Source organism: Miscanthus floridulus, chromosome 4 (genome assembly GCF_019320115.1).
Source record: "Miscanthus floridulus cultivar M001 chromosome 4, ASM1932011v1, whole genome shotgun sequence".
Taxonomy (NCBI): domain Eukaryota; kingdom Viridiplantae; phylum Streptophyta; class Magnoliopsida; order Poales; family Poaceae; genus Miscanthus; species Miscanthus floridulus.
In genome coordinates, this window is record NC_089583.1 from 89,648,588 (window position 1) to 89,671,375 (window position 22,788).

The 22,788-nt window shown below is 44.5% G+C and overlaps 2 protein-coding genes and 2 pseudogenes across 2 annotated transcripts; all 4 read right to left on the minus strand.

The window, feature by feature from the left end:
* Positions 1-5,518: 5,518 nt before the first annotated feature.
* Positions 5,519-7,473, minus strand: LOC136552049 (tetraketide alpha-pyrone reductase 1-like). The gene is given in 7 exon segments (XM_066543599.1): positions 5,519-5,895; positions 5,977-6,169; positions 6,289-6,451; positions 6,553-6,741; positions 6,971-7,143; positions 7,249-7,428; positions 7,431-7,473. Coding segments are annotated over 7 exon segments (1,092 nt in total). The 3' UTR covers positions 5,519-5,744.
* A 1,290-nt stretch (positions 7,474-8,763) lies between these two features.
* On the minus strand, positions 8,764-10,661 carry LOC136552050 (uncharacterized; annotated as a pseudogene).
* Positions 10,662-10,695: 34 nt separating this feature from the next.
* Positions 10,696-12,855, minus strand: LOC136552051 (protein Iojap, chloroplastic). The gene is made up of 5 exons (XM_066543600.1): positions 12,525-12,855; positions 12,318-12,450; positions 11,875-12,013; positions 11,692-11,780; positions 10,696-11,147 (listed from the first exon to the last, which is right to left on the minus strand). Exons 1-5 carry the CDS (start codon positions 12,729-12,731, stop codon positions 11,035-11,037), a joined length of 681 nt encoding a protein of 226 aa, XP_066399697.1. The 5' UTR covers positions 12,732-12,855; the 3' UTR covers positions 10,696-11,034.
* Positions 12,856-22,325: 9,470 nt separating this feature from the next.
* Positions 22,326-22,788, minus strand: part of LOC136548785 (transcription factor TGAL10-like) — a 3,745-nt pseudogene continuing 3,282 nt past the window's right edge.

Below are 22,788 nucleotides of genomic sequence, written 5' to 3' on the forward strand. Positions count from 1 at the left end.
CCCCAGCTTAACACGTTGACACGCGCATACTCTCACTTATATAAACCCGGTAGTCCGCCGAGTGTCACAGCAGGACCTCGGTAAATCAACATCACAACCAAGATCGCGTGATTAAGCAAATACACATCACATACGCAGAGTTGCAGCGGAAATAATATTACAAATAGATTCATAAATAATAATACAAGTTTGGATTTCAAAACCGATTAGTGAAAACAACATTGCTTTCGAAGGATTTCATTAATGAGTTCCAAATACATTGCTAGCATAAGTGACTATCCTCAGACAAAAGCATGTAGATGAGAAGTGAATATAGAGTCACCGAGCCCACCGGTGGTTAGCCACCATCCTCAGCAGGTCAAAACCTGCACCTGCAACATGGTGGGATAAACCCTTGAGTACTCGAATGTACTCAGCTAGACTTACCCGTCATAACCAGAAATAAAATTGACTCCAAGGAGTATGCAAGGCTTTATAAGTGGAGGTAGCTTGACAACATTTTGCATAAAATGCGATTAACTCAATTATACAATTATAATTCTGTAATCAAGTTAATTAGAACTATCCATCTCTAGATTAGCAACTATCCTGTGCCAAACATGTGGTATATCTTTTTAGAGCATACAATAGTAACCATAGCAGGTATAGTAATTCCATGTTCATCTGAACCATCACATTCCATAATCCAATTACTACGATGTTGGGACTAGCCAAGTTTCTCACTATCCGGGAGAGACGGCGATTCGAATCGATTTCAACTAGCTGGGAATTTATTCCTAACACAAACCCAGGCAGACCAGATCAATGGTCACCTTAGGTCACCTTTGGTACAACTCAGGTACACATTTTGCGGGTCCGTACCGCGCCGCACAATCTGGAACACCAGATGCCAGGATGCTCAGGCCAAGCCTGCCCTTGGGCTCAGTCTGATCGTTCCCCGGAAGGAGCGCACAACAGAACGGTTCCCGGCCTGAGTTGAATTACTCGGCTTCACGGTCGGAACGAGTTATCCGGCCAGCTAAGTGAGAGGCATGCGTTCAATCTTATCAGAAGCGCCAACAACGGTACGGTCCTTAATCGACACAGACGGGGATAGATCCACACCCAAGACCTCCATGTCTTGTTGCTTCTCTATCTACCTCCCGTCCGGTCTCGATTTACTTTTACCTCATGGTTCTGTTCCACGATAGCAGATATAGCCAACCGTGCTCCGGTATCCACCTATATCTCGCAGGTGACAGGACATCACCCGACTTCTACCGGTCTAAGCATGGCTAAGCATATATTCGATCCTAGACCTATACCAGTTAAAGGGTTAATATCTGGACAAGGAATGTACATGCATCAAGTGGTTTCATTCAACTCTTATAACCTAATGCATCAATCATAAATACGTAAGTAAACATTTGTAAATTACTGGGAGACTTATAATGCTCCGGGGCTTGCCTGGGATCCGACACAAGTCAGTTCAGTTAGCTTGCACCGACTTGGTGACATCTCCGGTCCTAGCACTTGCTTAGTCCTTCCATCTTCGAGATAGATCCACCAAACACCGTCTTCGGGTTTGACCCCACATCACATCCTTCACGTGGTTCATCTAGCGTACCTAAATGAGATGCAAGATGCATGTGTATGAGTACATGGAAGTGCAATAGGCAATGCATCGCATGTAGTAAGTAAGACAAGCACAAGGTTACATTAACATGCACAAGCACTTCACATTGTTTACTATAAATATCGCACAATTTATCATGCCACGATAGCAAGGAAGATGTCAACACCAAGCATGACATAAGTTTCCCAAGATCTTAGGTACTCTAACTCAACCATCATCAAAGGAATGAGCCACACTTAGCAATATACAAGCAAACAACAAAAATGGGAATCTGTCAATTTCTGGACATGCAAATAGCAGCTACAAGATTTAGCTATAACTGGAAGTTACACAAATCCAAATGACTTGCAAGAAGACATTATGGAAAGCTTATGAAATTTTCGACAATTGATATTTAATCATCTTAGCATGATTCTCAAGTTAACTAAGCCAAATATACCCATTTACAGAAACTGGTCTAAACAAGGCAGAGAGTAATCAATTCTGTAACCCAACTTTAAACAGGCATAACTCACAAACCACAAGGCCAAATACCACCAAATTTTAACAGGAGCTAGATACATGAATTATCTACAACTTTGTTATTATCACCAAAAACTCATTCAGATCCTAACTAGATCAAACCCTAGCATCTTTCAGATCTACTCAGACTAAAATCAAAACCTGACAGAAGACTTAAAAGTCATGTAACTCCTACACTATCTGGCCTATGACCTTACAATTTGAACACAAGCAAGATCATGAAATTTTCTACAACTTTTGTATTCACTACAACCATAGCAAACATCATTTACACCACGAAAATAATTGCACAAGCAAAACTGCAAATCCAGCCCAACAGCAGTGGTATAGAAAACTGATAGAAACTTCAGAGAAGCATAACTGGAGTTCTAGACCTCCAACAAACATGAACCATAACTTTTTGAAAAGCTTAGGAAGTTACCTACAACTTTCTTATTCTCATATTAAGATGATTCTACAGTTAGAAGGGTCAATTAATCCAATAATTGCATCTCTATCAAAAACATAGACAGAAACTGACATGCCACTTTAAACAGCTATAAATAGAGTTATCCATGTCCAATAAATGTGGTTCTGGACTTTTTAGAAAGCTTAGCAAATTCTAAACAACTTTGTTGTAAACACCTAAAGCTAATTCTACTAGTAAGAAGGCCCCACAGTGAAGAACAAGGAAACCCTGTCTGGGTTTGGGCAGAAACAGCCACAGAGATTTAAGCAAGTATAACTCAAGATCTACTTAGCCAAAAATCATGATATTTAACTTTTTGGAAAGCTTAAGAAAAGTACTAAAACTCATGTATTGTCATCAAATCATGATTCATAACTTAACTGAGCCAATTAATTCAAACATGCAGAACTGTTCAGAATAGGAGCAAATCAAAACAGGGCATTTGTTATTTTTATAACGCTTAAACTATAAATCCTAAACTCATGAAATTTTTACCAGACAACAACAATCACCTTAGTAGCACTCCACAAAAATTTCACATTTATTTGAGCACATCAACTGCAGTTATAAAAAAAACAAGTAAGACTAGCATTCAAACCCTGACTGCACAAATCCATTTTTACAGCTAAAACTTTAAACTAAAACCTGACATATTATAGATCTAGTGCATAGAGAATTTCACAAGGATTCCAAAAAGCCCTCATTTACTATTTTACGAATTTTCTACGATTTACTATGAATTTCCAAAGTTTCACCCGATTTACAACAAATAGGTCCCTCGAGGCACTATTCACTTGAGTCAATGACATTGCATTTAGGCCCTTCCCTTTAGTCGAATTTGAGGACGAAGTCCCTGACGGGATTAGGAAGCAGAGGAGGCACTGTGGCTCGTCGGTGACGGTCGTAGGGGGCTCGTCGGCGATGGTGGAGCGGCGGCGGAGCACCGGGAGGCCCGCGCGCACTCGCCGGTGGCCACTGATGGCCGGTAGGCGGCCTGAGGTGGCCCGGCCACGGCAACCGCTAGCGCCAACAGGCTCGCATGGCGGCAGCCCAGCAGAGAGGAGCTGCGGCTGAGCTAAGGTGAAGGAGGAGGGCGCGAAAGGGCTGTGGAGCAGGGAGCGGCTAAGGTGGATGCGAATGGGAGCTGCAAGGATGTTCGACGGAGGAGGAATAACAGCGGCAATGGAGTTCGGCTTGCTGTCCATGGCTATGGCGAGCACAAGGCAACGAGGCGAGCGCTGGGAGAGCGGTTGAGGCGAGGGGAAGCGAGTGCGGAGTGGAGCTCAGGCGCTCGGCTTTCAAGCACATGGAGGCAAGGTGGCGAACGGGCGCAAGCGCGGGAGGCCACGCGGCAGGGAAGTGCTGCGGCCGGTCGGACACATTCAAAAACTTCAGGCTAGCTCAAAAATGCGTGAAAACCGACTGAACCTCAATTTTGTCGCCTCACAATCTTCTAAACCGTTTAGTAATGGCACAATCGGTAGTAACAAATATTGTATATCTATATGAGGACTACAAATTTTCTTAAAGGTTTAAGGTCTAACTCGGATTATATTGGAACATAGAGAGCTTCAAAGTGGGGCTCACGAAACTGAAACTTCAGTTTTCAGTTACAGAGACAGCAGATTTTTGGACCCTGAAAACGGCAGTAGATTCAAAGTTCGAGCCTCAGTTTGACTTGCTTACAAGATGATCTAGCTCTTGGTCAAAAAACCAAGTTTGCTCTACTCTACTCAAACTTCAACTTTGATTTAAGGTGCAGCTCCATGCAAGTAGTATAAGTGATTGGTCAACATAGGTCAAAGTAGCATCACGGTAAAGCTTAAATCCAAGTTTTAGACCGATTGAGGTATTTTCTTGTCCTCCGCTCAACACGAACCCTTAATAACTTTTGTTCATGAGTGTAAGTAGAGATGTTTGAGCAAGGTTGCAATGTTTGTTTGATGACCTATCATTTCATTCACTTAATAAAGCAATCCAAGAAAGATTATAACTTATCATTTCATGTGACTTGTTGATTCCAAACTCCATGAAACTTTTCCAATCATTCATGTGGGTGGAAATTGATGTGAGGCACATGAAAGAAGCACCTTCAACATTACTTAGGTATATATCTGAAAAGGGCCAATAAGCAAGCAAAGGTGTGTTGCCCAAGTTTAAGTTGGAGCTCGCTCTTGTAGAATTGATCTTGACACCGTTATCACCACTTAACATGTCATGTTTGAGCTCCAACCCATTGCTTAACTGGTGACAAACACCTGGGATGTTACACCGCCGACGGCGGCGAGGCGGGGAGGGGGGCGGGCGGCACATGCAGAGAGGCGGGCGGAGCTCGACGGGGAGGGAGGTGGGTGGAGCTCGGCGGGGAGGGATGCAGGCGGTGCTCGGGGGCGCTTCCTTTGCCTTCGCTGTTAGAGAAGGAATGTTTTGGGTCGGTGATCTATTTATTGTGCAGAACCTAAATCCTAAAATGGGTCTGTTGGGGTTTTGGGTGTGCATGTAAATACAGGTGTGGTCTTGACTCGTGGCTAGTTTTGACTTTTGAGGCAGGAACTGTGGCTTGAAATACTGTACATTTTCTTTGCGGCTTGAAATACTGTACATTTTATTTTGTGGCTTTGCATTTGGGAATTTGGGATTGAGATTATGAATTGATGTCAGTGCCATCCAGTGAAATCAGTGGGGACAATCTGTACGGATTTATCATCCAATGATTCAGATCGTGGAGCCATTTGTCTATCCGAACCGGCACACGGCGTTCGGTATTTGCAGTCGCACTTCAGCGAAGAATGATCTGCGAGGCGCTCGCCCCGTTTATCCTAGCGCGCCGTACCAGTTCTCACCGACAAGGCAACAACCACAATCATATACAGCAAATGGAAGTTCGCAAAACGAACAAAAAATGGTAAAGCAAATGGCGAGCGTGAAATTTTATTCATGCAGTCGTAGAACCCGTGAGCTATGACCTTTTCTTTCTAAAGATTCCGTGAGCGATAAACTGACAGCAGCAGTTCACGCAAGGACGCTGACATGACATGGAATTATTGAAACAAATTGGCAGGCAAGCTAACTGTGTTTGGCTATGGCCTGTTCTTGTCTTTTTGAAAGAGCATGGCCTGTTCTTGTCGGGGACAAGACCTCTTCCTCCCTCAATCTTCATCACAGGGGGCACTCCAGCAGGTGGCCCTGATCTTTGAGCGACTGGACACAGTCGTCGAACATCTCCTGCACTCCTCTGAACTTGATGCCCAGCCCCTGCAGCTTCGACGTGTTCAGCTGATACGACTGCTTGCCGTAAGGGCTGTTCAGTCTGCAGAGGAATTACAGCATTTCAGTCAGAGATTTAGCTTCGGTTTCATGACTGTCAATGGCGCGTATCCAAACGACTAACCTCCGGGGTATGGGGAATATCGGGTATCGTTTTGCGAGCAAGGAGACCAGCTCGTCGTTGTCCAGCACCACCGAGCTGCACATGTATCTCCCGGTGGCCTCGGGGGCCTCGTACACCAGGATATGGCTGCTGGCAACATCGTCGATGTGAACGTATCCCATTCTTCCGTAAGAACTGAACCTTGCCGTGTCACCTGAATAAAGGTCATTTCGTTAGGACTCACTTGAGTAGCTGAGTATACCTCTTGTGTTTAACCTAACACATGAAAAAACAGAGCTAAATGGTGATGCGACAAGGAACATGAATGAATACCTTGGAATAAGCCTAGGACATCCGAAGCGGTAACACATAATTCATGGGATAAACTGGGCCCGATCACGAATGATGGGAGGACAGTCACAAGGTCAATGTTGTTCTCCTTGGCAAATTCCCATGCCGCTTTCTCTGCAAATACCTTCGCTAGGGCATACCATAGCTTTGGATGAATAAAAGGGACGACGACATTTTTCAGATCATGGTTTGAGATCGGTCACATGGTAATGCACAAAAAGAAGGTAGGATCGTTCCATATATCACCTGCATCTTTTCACAGAGTGGCACAGAGCTCCATGTTGTTTCATCCAGTGAGATATTAGGCTGATCATCATCCCTAATCCTCACTGCAGATGATGAAGATGTAAGAACAACCCTTTTCAGAAATGGGTTCTTCTTGCATGATCTTAGCACATTCAGAGTACCGTTTACTGCTGGAACGAGCGTTTCCTCCTGCAACATAAATATCACATGAAAACGGTTTAACTTCACGGTAGATGCATTTCCGTAGAAGGAAACAAGAATTTGAACAACCATCTTAACTTATAAAGCCAAAATAAAGTAGCAAATTGATACACAAAACCCTGAACGAAAAGACTGTAGTAGGATGATTCAGATGCGTATGTAGCATGATGATGATGACTGATGAAAGAGCAAAATGTTTAAAGGAAATGCGGCATGCCTTGCTACTAGAATCAGATTTAGCGAGGACAGGGGATGCAGTGTGGAAGACGCCATCACAGTCCATCACAGCATTGTCAAAGCTCCCTTCTTCCAACAGATCAGCTCGCACAATTTGCAGCCTCTCTTTGGCACCAGGTAATTTCCAAAGGTGTGCCGTTTTTTGGTGATTTCCTTATAGGTTACAAAAAAAGAGAGGAACAGTTCATAATACAAAAATTGATATACAAGAATTAATGTAATAAAGAGGATTGATACAAAAGTAACGATATTAAATACCTGGGTCTCTGACAGTCCCTACCACATGATATCCAGACTCGAGAAGCCGTTTGATAAGCCAAGAGGCAATAAAGCCTGAAGCCCCAGTTACACATACTTTGCCCTTGTTTGAGCTCACCATGTTCTCAGACAGTGACAATTGATGCTGAGCTCCGATCCAAACAAACCTTCTCTTATAAGCACCAACAGGAATATTCTAGAGAAGAAAGAGCAAGAATGGTACATCATATCAATACAGTTTTGGTGATCACAATTGACAGATACAAGATGGGTTGGTTGAAGGTAGATTTACAATAGATTCAGGAGGCATCTTTTTCTAGGTGATAAGTTGGTGCAAAACAAAGTCCTGTGATTTACAATCAGTTTGCAGGCTCTTTCCAATTTTCTCTTTCTATTCCCTTGTCTTGTGACAGTCAGAAACAGAAAGTGAGGAGATAAAAAAAAATGCAGTGGATACTTAACTCCAAGGTGATTAGCCTTTTATCATTGTATAAAAGGAAAAAGTCTACTTCACCCCCCCACCTTTCATACTTGGTCTACTTCACCCCCTCAACTATGAAACCGTCTGTTTTACCACCTCAACTTTCCAAAACCGTCTATTTTACCCCCTGGGCGGTTTTTCAGCGGCGGGTTTGCTACAGCAATAGCGGATTTGCTACAGTAACGGTGGTTTGCTACAGTGTCGACATTTTGAATTTTCTTCCTTTTTATTTATTTTCGGTGAATTTTTAAAAAATCATAGAAAAATCATAAAATGAAAAATCTAATTTTATTGGACTCCACATGAGTAGATCTACACAATGAATATATAATACAGTATGCTTTAGTACAAATTTTTTTGTAGCTTTAGATTAATTGGAAAATCCAATTTTGTGGTGAAATTAATTAGAATTTATCTATAACTAAGTTATACATAGTCCAATAAGTATGAAATTTTTACTATAGTTCAAGCATACAATAATTAGCGTAGCATAAAAATTTCACCACAATTGGACCATAGAAGCTACAGCTATGAATTATTCCAATTAATTTCACCACAAAATTGGATTATCCAATTAATCTAAAGCTACAAAAAAAATTTATACTAAAGCATACTGTATTATATATTCATTGTGTAGATCTACTCATGTGGAGTCCAATAAAATTAGATTTTTCATTTTATGATTTATTATGATTTTTCAAAAATTCACCGAAAATAAATAAAAAGGAAGAAAATTCAAAACTGTCGACACTGGCAATCCGCCGTTACTGTAGCAAACCCGCCGCTGAAAACCGCCCAGGGGGTAAAATAGACGGTTTTGGAAAGTTGAGGGGGTAAAACAGACGGTTTCATAGTTGAGTGGGTGAAGTAGACCACGTATGAAAGGTGGGGGTGAAGTAGACTTTTTCCTTGTATAAAAGGAGCCGAATTGCAGAAATTCAAAATAGAAATTGAAAAGATACCAGAATGAAACTTAAGGTATGTGGAAGGCGTCTAGGCAATGGACAACATAAAACATATATAGAATTGACTCCAACAACTAGCACTTGTTTCTGCGAACCAATCCCTTGCCACATAATCGTACGCTGACGACATGATGGGATGACAGAAACTAAAGGTAAACAGTTCCAACAACTGAACTACTGGCGACTTCCATGTATATCAACTAATTGAAAAGCCCTCTGCTCCATGCACGTGTCATCAGATAAAAATCCAATAACTCAGATAAATTACTGACAATAGATCCCGTAAAAATTGTTATACTCGTGATCGTAATTTGGCGCGAGTGACTGCAGGTGAAGGTGAACCATGTCCATCCTGACTGCTGCAATGCAACATGCTGTACAGGCACAGGCGCACGGACATTGCCGTGGTTCATTGACTGGTTGTCTTCTGTGTCTGACAGCAGCCCAGCCCGACGTTTCGTTACGGAGACAGTAGTCAGTAGGCAATCCCGTTCGGCGTCTATCTGCCTGCTTCTACAGATGAGCAATGACGTGCCATGTAGCCCGTTCCTAACGAGCGGCGTTTCCATGTGGTGTGACCGTACACGCAGTATGGCACTATGGCATGATCGAGAGAAGTAGAGAGCCATCAGGGGATCCTTTCAGCTAGGAGTAGCTCGGAACGTTCATGATTCATGAAACGGGCGAATTGCGGCTGTTTCCAATTCTTCATGTTGTAGCAATGAGAAATTCAACTACACTATCTTCTCGGAAGAAAATGTCGCGGCAAGAGCATCGACAACCCCATGGAAGCTGCTGAACCTGGCGCTCACGATGCCCACCTCAACGCCGAGGCTCCTCGCGCCACGGGCGGTGACCAGCCCGTGCGCGGCCACGACCATGCCGGGCCAACGCGCCGTCAGCCGCGCCCAGGTCCACCCCGCGGATTCCAGCCCCTTGAGCAGCCCCTCCACCTCGGCCGTGCTCGTGAACACGACGGCGTCGAGCGCCGCAGCGTCCGGATCGACCAGCGCCGCAGCGCAGCGCGGCCCGGCCCAGCACGTGGTGTACGCCGGCGCGCGCATGGCTACCCACCCGGCCGCCTCGAGCCCCGCGAGAAAGTCCGGCACGACGGGAGGCTCGCGGAGGCCGACGACGTCAGGGACGGGGCAGAGCACGCGGCGGCCGAACCCGCGGCCCAGCTCCTCCACGAGGCCGGCCGGGGTGGACACTTCGGGGACGAGCACGGATACCCTCGTCCCGGCGTCGCCGCCACAGAGGCGCGAGAGGAACGCGTGGTCCAGGAGGTCCGCGTCGCTGCCCAGCGCCGCGACGGTGAAGGGGAGCGCGGAGGCGCCGGAGAGGGGGCGGTGGGAGGACGAGAGAGCGCGGCCAAGGGGTCCAGGGCGCCGGGCAGGAGGAAGGGGCGCAGGCGGTCGGGGTCGTGCGGGTGGACGGCGATGGTGGGCACGGGGACCGGATGCGCGCCGCGCTGCCGCAGGAGCGCGCCCAAGCGGCCGCCGTAGGCGCCGCCGCTGCCCGTCTGCGGCGTCGTGAACACCACTCGGCGGCCGGCGAGCGACGGGGTCTTGGGGAGCGGCTGCGCCATTTCCTTCCACGGCAAGGCGCTGCACGGAATGCAGAGAAGATTATCCACTTTCCACTGCTTTCGCGGGAAGGCTCAACCGCTCAACCGTTCGTTTACGGTTCAGGTGACTGCAGAGACGAGAATTCAGAAGTCGCGAACACGGTGGATAATTAAGTCAATAATTTCAGATTTGTAGACTAATTACATCTGGTAGGTCTCAGTTCTACAAACGAGCTATCTATGTAATGTAAGGCGAGTAGATTTTTCAGCCTTAGCAAAAAAGCAGTGTACCTGTAGAACTTAGCTTGTTCAGTGCAGCGGCAGCCTTGCGGAAGCCAGCAGTGAACATCACAATTCACAAGCTGTCAGATGGTGTTAATATCAGCGAGCCAGGAGCCACTCAACAATTTCTGGATCAATGATCCTCCCGGTCATGGGAAGTTGCCAACATTATTATTTGATAGTTCACACAGATATACAGAGCATGACAATAGAAATTGAGAAATTCTGCATCAAGGTGCCATTTTTGCACTGCATCGGAGGCTCGGAGCAGTGCTGGTTGTAGGTCGCATTTTGTCAGATGCGACCTCGCACCACAGGTTTCTTTTCTCTGGCAGCTGACCACATCTGATGACCAGTGAGATGACGATGTCAAATTTGCGGTAACAATGTCATCTGGCTTCACGAAAATCTCACTTTTCAGTAAAGCAAGCAGTAAGTTGGCTTCATTGGGATGCTTCCTAGTGCTGGCTCAGATATAAAACAATCAATAATCACTGCCATTGGGTGTCAAATGGGAGTTCGATGGGTGTGGCGTTGCCATAGAACTCTTCCAGGTTGTAGAATGCTCGCTGCTGCGGAAGGAATATATGGACTACAACATCACCTGCACAAGTGTGAATCGTTAGCTAGGTTCACGAAAAGCTTTGAATCATGCAATTGGGCATCCAATAGGAATTCATCCAGTTTCAGACAAAGGCACTAAGCCACTAACCCATTTAAGCTAATACATAAGGACAGTTCAGAAATGTGATTATAAAGAACTGAACGGTGCAAGTGAGAATTTCATTGCACCGAGTATGCAAGAAATGAACAAAACAAAGAGAGCTGCATTATGCAAAGTTTGCAACTGAATTGCAAAACTACCCCTATCCTAATCAGTTGGTTTTTTATTTTTCCCCTTCAAACAGAAACCTCACATGAACCTTGTTTTCTTAAACTGAACATCCATATCTGAACCTTTTTCTGAAACGATGAAACTAAGAGTCGTTTGGTACTACCATGAGCTATTTCATGTTCGACTTTTAGAGCCTATGGGTAATGGTTTCTTTTTTATTAGAAAGCAAATAGTTGGATCTTCTGGTAGAAGTTGACAACCTGAAATGAGTAAACCTAATAGATAAAACACAATACAGAAAATAGAGACTTGCCAAAATCCAGTAATGTCCAAGAATTCGGTTTCGTATCACCAGATGCAACTATGTGAAACTGCTTCTCACCAATATCTCTCATTTTGGAACTACAAGGTAAAAACACAAACTCTTTGTCAGCTGAAATTAAGTGCACTAGTTTTATAATCTTGATGTTCAGCAAGAGAATATCCCAGCGTATACCTGATAGCATCTATCTGAGCATTTGAGAAGGCAGTGAGAATGATGAAGAACCTAGTCCAGTAGACAAGCCGCTTCACGCAAAGTACACGGATATCAGTAGCCTTTATCTCACTTGCAGCTTTAGCCAACGAGACAGCAACTGCAAAGAAAGTATACAGTCGGGTCTAAGATAAAATGCATATATATATATATATATATATATATATATATATATATATATATAAAGTACTGTTTCAACAATCTGCAGTAACTAGTATGTGTTAAAATTTTGCACCAGTGCAATACGGCAGATACACTATGCAGGGGTGCAATCGGGAAATCGTGTACACTTCAGCACCAAACCATTGTTACAGCACAAAAAACTTTTGAAGGCAAGCCTGATTCGTGGTACGGCTTGGACCTTGAGGAGTTGAAGGAAAGAGGGAGAGCGGGGAGGCACATACAGGACAAGCACTCGGCATCATCGTCGGCCTCAACCGTGGGAGACGGAGGTCCACCAGAGCTGTACACCACCTCGCCGTGCTGTTTGAGCAAATCCTCGAGCAACTTGTCCGCATCATCCCCTCTCCCAAAGTTCTAAGCGATGAACCAGAGTGAGGAATCAGAGCAACTGCTAAAAGACACCCAAGAAAAGGGAGCTCGGCACTCACCACATTAGACGAGGAAGAAGACCGAGAGCGAGCTCGGCAGGCGACGGTGGGTGGCGGCAGCAGGTCGCTCCTCAGTGGCTGCTGGGGGCTGCTCCTGTGGCCGCCGCTGCCCGGAGAAGCGCGCCGCGCCCGCGGATTCAGAGTGACGGCGGCCGGGGGCGCGCAGGCGAGGCCCTGGCTCGGGACTGCGGCGCCTGCACCTCCCATGCTAGCAAGTAGCTCCCGCTAAAATCTTCCGCGGCAGCACTACTGCGCGGTAGGAGGACGAGAAGTAGCGCGGAGTAACGCGTCGAGTGAACGACTGAACGAGATAAGCAAAGCAGCACACTGGTGAAGAGGATAGGCCAGAATTTTTCGTTTTCACCATTTCGTTTCCAATTTAAACGGTCACGCGAGGCTAGCAGGTGTGCTTGGGATTCGCGCAATCTTTCCCCGGTGAGCCATGATGGTACTCCTTTGTCAAAAACAATATAAAAAGTCAAACGGGTTGAAGTTTTAAAGTTTGATCAAAACTACGTAAAAAATTAATATTTATTATATAGAATAAAATAAATATAAATTAATTAATTATGAACTATATATTTTTATAGTAAATTTAGTTGAAGATCTACTGTAAATTTGATCAAATTTAAGCTAAGGCCTTGTTTAAATCTAGGGTGTAAAGTTTTGGGAGTGTTACGTGAGGGTGTCGTATGGGGTAGTTTGATACTAATAAAAAAATAAATTACAGAATTCGTCTGTAATTCGCGAGACGAATGTATTAAACCTAATTAACCCGTCATTAGCACACATGGTACTGTAGCACCCACATTGCTAAATCATGGACTAATTAGGCTTAAAAGATTCGTCTCGCAAATTAGTCATAATTGTGTAATTAGTTATTTTAATCTATATTTAATACTCCATGCATGTGTCAAACATTCGATGGAAATATGGAGTAAATTTTAGGGGTGGAACTAAACAAGACCTAATTTGACTTACATAAATTCTATAATTAGTTTTTAGCATGAAGTGAGTACCTGCTGTATCGGTAGAATACGTCTTCTATAGCATGGATGGATCATGATGGCACCAGCGTCCCAAAAGAATGGCCATGTTCAGCTTAACCTATATTCAGCTTGTTTGGCTTTTTTTTAGCTGGAACATTATTTTTTCTCTCACAATAATTTAGCCGAAACAGTGTTTTTCAGCCGGTTTTAGCCAAAATTCTGCCAGCCGAACGGGGCCAATATCATTTTTGCTATAAATTAAGAAGTGTTTATTTATCTGTCGACAGATTTTGTGTGGTCAATACGACTTAGTAGATAGTTGTAGCAAAATTCTAAAGCACAATCAAATGTATAGAAATATGACAGATTGCACAATCAAATGTATAGAAATATGATAGATTTAGTGCTAAAGAAATCTATCAACAGATAAATAGCAAAAAAACATAATATTATTTTGGATGAAGAGTGTATTTGTTTTTTTTATAAGGAAACTTTATAAGAAAAAATTTATAAGTTGAGAAGACCAGGAGGAGGGCTAGACTTGGTACCCATCCACAGATTGCCACCGTTGCGGGTAGCACGCTAGTGTACTCCCTCACTCCCATAAAAAGCGTCATTCTCGCTTCTAGAGAAATCAAAATTTTTTAACTTTAAGCAAACATATATTAGAAAATATTATTATTTATGATACATAATTAGTATGTTAGATAAAGTACTGTTAAACATACTTTTATAATATATTAATTTGGAGATAGAAATTTTGTTAATATTTTCTATAAACTAGTTAAATTTAAGAAAGTTTGACCATACAAATCCCATAGCGACTCTTTTTATAGTACGGAGGGTGTATGTATGAAGCCAAGAAGGTACTGACTTGCATCTCCTGCAGCAGGTGTGACCGCACCTCAAGCGACAACATGCTGTGACGTCTCAGGTGCATCAACACGTGGAACAGCTCGTGGAAGATGCCCTTGCCTCCGTTGATGACGCCAAACCCTAGAAACATGAGTGAGGCAGAATAGATGATGGAGGCCTTGACACGCTGCCCACGGATGAAGATGAAAGGGGCAATGTGAATGGGGGATAGAGAGGCAAACGAGAAAGTCGATCGTGGAAGGGGAAGAAAGGAAAGGAATCACAGGAATCGGGAGGAAGGAAGACTATGTCAACAAGTACAACAGGCGCGTAGAGATGGACGATGGTGAAAAAAACGATGACCACGGACTGAAGCATGCTTTAGGAAAAGCTAGGATGATTAAACTAATCACTAGCCAACAGACATGTTTAAGGAATAAAACTGATATCACCTACACATGCTGGAACTAATAGCTAAAATAATTCGAAGAACACTTAAATAATCTAGGAGACAAGCAAAAGACTACTGCACTAGTGCTAGCAGCCGGCACAAGATCATGAAATGCTGCAGCTGTAGACAATATTAAACAAGGAATTGACAGCAGTCCAAAAGAAAAAAAATATTAGATGTGTAGTGTCATTTTCAATGAATAGTATCTAACCAACCATAACCTCCATTGTTTATTCCACAGCATGCATGTTTTAGCTATATGATTAGTCGGTTCAAGCAAGATGGTGATAAGCAAGCATACTTGATACACCCAGAAGAGACAGTTGGTAGCCTTAACAAGCGTGTTCGGTGAACAAACGACCTAGGTTGCAGTACCTAACTAGCAATCGCACAGTCACTGACATTGCCAACTGCGGCTAATGTCAATGAGACAGGCAGGGGAGTGTGCGATTTACGCTCGCAGAATGTCGAGGAGAGCAATGCCTTAAGCACTAAAGCATATAGCTCCTACACTCCTGCTGGCATCACCTTCCTTACAAATACCACATCCCCTATCCTACCGGCATACCTGTGGGTCCACCCCTGTCCTTAGTCTATAGGACTATAATATATGTCTCTCCATTTAGGTTCTTTACTTAATTAATAATGTAATAAACCTTTAAATAATTATTAAAGTGTTGAGTATTGAGTGTTGATATGATAAATGTTAAATAATATGTTGGAACTAATGGTTGCGAATAGGAGAGAGAGGGGGAAGTGAGGAGAGAGCTAAACAATGGAGAGGAATGCACTAGTGTTTTGAATAAGTGAAAATGAGTGGAAGGTGAAGTTCCTTGCCCTCATGCTCTTGGGCACTTATATATATGCAATCGCTACTTACAAGCGGCCTCTTGGTGGGGTTGGATTTCACATGACACCTACTCTAGCTGCTAGTTGGGCCTCTTCTGGGAAAAGATTTGGACCATATACATCATGGGCTCCCCTAACAGTAGCCCCTATTGGGTTATCAAAGGTACAATATGACCTAATAGATGCTCATACTAGACGAGACATGGAGAAAAGAGCACACACATAACTCTAGTCTATACAAGTGCTAACTCAAGAAGCTACTAACTCCAAATGCCTCGATGTCGATCTCCCCTGGTATCTTCATATTTGGCCTTTGGGTTCCTTCGACCGCTTATATGACATGGATTGTTAGCTTCTCTCAACCATAGGTCTTTGCCTCCAGGACCTTCTTAGCGTGCATATCTTTGCCTCTAGGACCTTCTTAGCATGCAGATCTTTGCCTCTGGGGCCTTCTCGTTGCATAGATATTCATCTCTGGGATCTTATTGGTGTGCAGAACTTTGGAAGTCATCGATGAGCCCCTCGAGCCAAAGTGGTCGAGGAAGGTGAAGTAGTCCTTGATGCCATACGAGTTGGTGTAGCCCCTCGAACTCGACGATGAAGGCTGGTTGTCATAAATGTTGATGCTAAAGGTATTGACAAAGGCTCTTGAGTCATTATACTAGCCAAAGATGATAGGGAAGCCCCTCCTACCGAAGTGTTGGTGGAGACGAATCATCATAGTCACCGAAGATGTTGGTAAAGCCCCTCATGCCAAAGTGTTGGCAGAGGCGAGTCGTTGTGGCCGCTGAAGATGTTGGTGAAGGCCCTCATGCTGAAAGTGTTGACGAAGACGATGTTGGTGTAGATGTGGCAGAACCGCCCGAAATAACATGCTTTTGGAGGCGCTCGTCTTCCACTAGACACTAAGCACCTTGAAAGTGAGCTACATTAGGACAGTTCCATCGAGCACACCCTAAGGAGAGAACTCGAAACAATCCATGTTTTACATCCAGAATCCAATAATGAGTACAAGCTTACAACACTTAGTCCATTATATACAATAGAGTTCTTGGAAATTATTATTACTAATACCAGAGTTCAGAGTGTGATAATTAAACAACGGAATAAAATAAACATCTAGCGGAAATGATACAAGGATTCGTCTGTGCCCACCAGAAGAATCTTCCACACAAGAGCTACTCCTCAAGCTGCACCTACAACAGGGTAAAATAAACCCTGAGTACATAATATATTCGCAAGACTTAACCGACTAGTGGGAATAGTTTCCCAACTCCAAGGGGTATGATAGACAATATGGGTTTGCTGTTTTCTGTTTGTTTGCGAAAAACATTACTAGAAGTACGTCCTTAAGATCAAGTTTAATTAGCAGTCATGATTACTTCATTAGCTAACCATTTTAGGTAAGCACCTATTCTACTTTCAAGCAAGGGTTAAGCAATCAGAACCATTTCACCATCTTTCATCTCCTAGTTCTTACTACGGTGCTAGACCATAGCAAGTCATATCGTCTCACAGAAATGGCGATTCATGAACTACTATATCCCAGCTGGTACCCCGAAACACATGCCCCGTTTGTACCCTAGGCACAAACAAGATCAACCCATTCCACTCCTGTCATAGGGTCTAGGTCTCCGTCAAAACTTGGACTCCAAGCCCCCACACTTGAGACCTGGTCTCAGTATGGTGTTTAGACCTCCACCTTTCCCCGCCTCCAATCAGTCAGTTCGGAAAGAGCCGAAACCCACGACAAGAGCGTAACGAGTCTTCCCGCTCCCATAAGTAAGTATGTGCTCAGAATAATAAGTCTGTGACCTGACTACCATCTACAGCAATGGACGATCCTTAATTGACATGAATAGGGAAAATAGTGTAACCAAGCTAAGCCCCGTTGGCTGCGAGACACAACTTATTACACCCACCAATACCCATACCATATCCCTGCCCTGTCTCCATTTTTTCTTTCATCATTTTATTATGAGAGTAATAATAATCCCCTATTGTGAGCAACAACACGTTACTCACTCTACCGATGACCTAAGCATAGCATCTACTCGAACCTACACTAGTAAGACTCTTAGGACATGTGTATCTATGCATGTGGTTTTCATGAAATTCCTATAACAAAAATGCACAACACATATATATACGGTGAATTATAAAATAGAGGTTATACACCGGGGCTTGTGCGGTGTCAGTTGAGTCAGTTAGTGGTGGCTCCGGGACCTCCTCCTGCACGGGAATCTCTCATACTCCTCGACGATCTCCTCGAACTCGTGATCACCGGTGGTCACGATCTCCACCAACTCGTTCTATACATGCATGCGACGATGATGCAACACATTGCATTTAGGTAACAACAACTCTTAAACTAAGAATACGCATACTAAGATACTAAGCTAGCTCTAATGACTAAGATACTAATCTAACTATCATCTTCATCAAGCAAGGTGTTGGGTTCAACTAACAAACACTCAGTTTTGCAATTTAAAGGTATATCTTTATTTCCACTAATGATTTAATGTATACTGAAATGAAGAGCATTTAACATTTCTAATGCTTAGTCTATTCTAAGGCTACAAAAATTATAGTGAGCACATAATAATACAATGAAGCTACCATAAACATTCTAGGAATAAAGCTATCACAAATTTACCACAAAAATTCATATAATTATTAACTTAATATTATTAAGCATTCTCAAATGATTTAATAGCTCCTACTGTCAACATATATAAACATGAAATAAATACACCAATAGATAGAGCACATAATTTTAGGAACCTAATAAAATTAGTTTCATAATTTTTAGGAGACCTGCACAATTTTATATTAATTATCAAAGATCACCTCAAAAATTAAATTAGAAAACCATTACTAATTTCTTAGGAAAAAGAAAAATGAATCTCTCGGCGTGGCCCACACGCGCGGCCCACGCGATGTCGGCCCGCGCACGAGACGGCCCGCGTCGGGGGAATCCCGCGCGCTCTGGTGCTTTTGCAAAATATACCTCGCACTTCTCCCGAATTACAACTATGTCCTAACGCTATTTCCGCCCTCTCTCAAACCTTCTCACTTAACCCCTAGCTTTCCTAGAATTCCCCCGCGTGCACCTCCGGTGACTCAGCGCATGGTGGTGCGGCAGCGGCGACACAGCGCGACCGCGCCGGCCACCTAGGACCCGCGTCGACCCTCCTAATGGGTCGGTCGCCATCTCCGACCCGAGCGGCTACGCTAAGCGGCTACACATGACTTGCTAGGGAAGGCTACAGTGGCACACGGCCATTCGCGATGGCGGCGCCATTGTTTCGGCGAGCTAGGGCAGCTACAGACCTAATTGGTTAGCGCGCGAGCATTAGGAGGCTATCGTGGACCAGGCTAAGGTGACGATTAGAGCAGAGGATGACGGACAAGGGCTGGCCACGTGTGGCCGAGCCATGCGGTGGCGCGCTGCGGTGGCACGGTCGCGTCAGCAATGATGGACAGGCGATAGAGGTTTGGCTATGGCGTGCAGGGCGAAGAGGGGATGAAGGTGAATCTAGTGGTGCACAGGAATTGGCTCGGGGTGAAGTGATGGAGGGCTGCCCTCAGCCATGGCCGAGCGTGGCCTTATCAGCACGGCGGCAGGGAAAGTCCCAAATTAGAGCTTGGACATGCATGGTTCAAGGCTGGGTAGGGTCAAGCAGTGAGAGGACTTGATGATGAAGCCATGGCTACGCTGAATTAAATGGAGGTGATCGCTCGATGCTTAATTTGATGGCGCAACTCGACGGTGGTAGCATAGAGAGAGAGAGAGACGGTGCGCGACAGCGGGGCTCAGCTCGGGCTCTCCATGGCGGGACACGGTCGGTGTGATCATGGAGGCACGCGCGCAGACGCTACGGACAAGCACGCGCATCCACGATTGGCATGGCCCGCGCGGCGTGGCGCCATAAATGGCAAGGCGACGGCGAGCACGACCACATGCGCGCGGCAGTGGTGGCCTCGAACAGGACCAGCAACGACGTAGAGGTACAGGGGGCACGGACGCGATGGCGAGGCGACGACGGTGGTAGCCAGGGCAAGCCCACGCGCGTGCAGGCGAGGAGGACAGCAGCAGCATCACAGCGCGAGGCGGAAAGGGCTGCAGCAGTGGCAGCAGCGAGGTGGGGTAGCAGTGCGATGACCAACAGCTGTAGGGCGATGACAGTGGCCCGCTGGGGCCAGCCATAGCCAACCCACGGCTAGACAGGCCGACCGGGCTCGACACCAAGTGGCCGCGCGAGGTGATCGTGCGCAAAGTTCAGGCATATGACGTGCATGAATTTTAAAGCACGTCTAAAAACTAACCTAACACAGTTGAAGCTAAACTACCTCGGCCATGCTAAAGAGGGTAAATCAGTCTACCATAAGGAGCAAAAACACAGCATTGACCTTTAGCTAGATTTTGCAGAATTAATTCACCAACATTGCATTGTCACACTATGTTTTCGGACAAGAATTTGCTAAGTCTTGGGCTGAATTTGATTTCAAGTTCTATTTCTAAGCTATTAGAAATACTAGCTAGCAATATTATTTTTCTAAGACAAGAGTTGCATTGTCCTCTACAAAGTTTATACTTCAACTTTATTTAGGGTCACATACATGTTCTATAATATTTTTGCTCAATAAAAAATTAGTTTTCTAACCCTACTTGATATACATGAGCTATTGAATCAACTTTCATTTAACATTTTTATTAGTCATTTTAGGTTAAAATATGATCTACATACTTTATCACATGCTTATCACCTAAACATGATGCTCATGACATGGTTTAGTAATTTGTTTAGGGTGTAACACTGAGGGTGTTACAGTAGATGCCTGAAGATATCAGCGAAGCCCCTCGTGCATAAGCTTTGGCAGAGGCAAGTTGTTGAAGCCTCCGAAGATATGTTGTCAGTGTTGGCATCAAAAGTTAGTCATTACAGTCGCCGAAGATGATGGTGAGGCCCATCATGTCGTAGTGTTGGCGTAGGCAAGTCATTGTAGTCGCTGAAGTGTTGGCGAAGCCCTTCCTGCTGAAGTGTTTGCCATGAGCAATGTTGGGGGAGCCAATGAGGTATATGGGCCAAGCCTCCTCCTAGAAGAGGCCCAACTAGTAGCTAGAGTAGTGTCATTTGAAATCCAACCCCACCAAGGTGTCACTTGTAAATAATCATTGCCTATATAAGTGCCCAAGGGCACAAGGCAAGGGACCTCACCTCCCACTCATTTCCACTTATTCAAAACCCTAGTGTGTCCCCTCTCCTCCCGCTCTATCATGTTTAGAACTACCAGTTCCAACATAATAGACTATCATGTTTAGAACTACCAGTTCCAACATAATAGACTTGAAAACATATTCCCCTAGATATTCTACATGTATAGTATTTGTGTTTATAATTTTTTTGTTTAGTTAAATGTTTCTGTGCATAATTTATTAATAATTTACATAGTTTGTATAAAACCACAAAATGAATAGCTTCTACTATAGCCCGCTATAGCTTCTATAAGTGCACTGTGCCGTGCGCCATGGCGATCAGAGGTCGGCTTGAGCTTGAGCAGCAGCGCAGAGATGCATTAGCGAGCAAGGCCCCAAATTAAACAGCGGGGTAGACGGACTCAACCTCGGTGGATCGAGGCACATTTATGATGAATTGATTTAGAAAGAGAGGGTAGAGAGGGGCCGTGCATGCCGCGTACGTCCCTCGCGGATCGAATGTCCTCGGCAGGTGGTTGTGAGCTCAGTCCTGGGCGGGCGGCTGCGAGCTCCTCTTTCCTGTCGGCCTGCTCTAGATCCAACGGTATGTGATCGATAGGTTAGGGCAGCAGCAGCAAAGAAAAAGAAGAGACGATGATATAGGCGGAAGTAGGCAGGGAAGAGATGCACCGGATATTTGCCAGGTGGGAGAGGAGAGGAGTGGAGAGGGGGAGTGGTTAGTGGGAGTAAAGTCGTCAAGATATGGTCCGGTCTCGTGTTTCTTGTGAGCGTGTCTCAGACAGGGAGGGGTCAGCTGCGCCATGGGTGACGTTGCGTGAACAACAGAATGCAATGCCCCAATACTTTTTTTCACTTTGCGAATAAGAAAACTGAAAGTCTAGGGCCACATGACAATGAAAGAAGGGGTATATAATATGAGGTACCCATGTGAAGGTACTCGGAAATACCAAATTGGTTGGGATGGTACCAAAATAGATGGAGACAAGTACCAAAATAGATGTTCTGGAGTTTTCTAAAATTTATTATTTTTTGATGAGGGTAATTTGGTAACATAGTAGAGCGACCGAACTCACCAAACTCTTTGAACACCAATGCCCGCATGACCATTGGCCGCTTGCTCTTGGCTAGGAGTATATGCTTGTTGACATGGACAGTTAGGCATATGTGATGATTAGGAGCTATATTCCCTAGTTGGAAAACGAACCATGGGCACTCAACAAATTGCAGATGCTAATACTTGCACGTGTGCTTGCTCATCGATGAAGCACATAAATCCTGCCAGTGATTAAGTCATCATTCATCGGCCTGATAGTTCATGAAGCACGAAAACAAGTAAAAAAGAAATTAAACGAACAAACAATAAGTCAACAACACTCGAAGTTGCTTGCTAGGGCGAGCGGAATGAGGCTGCTGCTGCGGCGTTTTCCGGGGCGAGCCTAGGGACACCGGCACGGCATGGCACGGCACGACGGCTGCCTCTGGGCCGAGCAGAACAAACCCCAGAACACCTCGTCCCGAGCGTTAGAAGGCTATAAAACGTCAATTACCATTATACCCTAAATAACAACAATTATTTTTTTATAAATAATCTTTCACAATTAAAAGCCAAAACAATAGGAAAAATGAAAGTACCTAGGAGATACCATGGTATTTTCCCGACCATCGTAAAAGAGCTCAATCTTTATATCCGGGAGAGAGACTCGATAGGGCTGTAGGCCTGTAGCCACGATGCCTTAGGGGAGCCGGTTCCCATTATTCAAAGTGTTGAATGGAGATCCATGTCATTCAGATCATCGTCCAATAATTTTGTGTACTAGCTAACGGAGCGGAAAGGAGTGAACGGAGATGTGAACCAAACTTGAAGTTTGAAGCAAAGTGGTTGTACGAGGAACAGTGTGA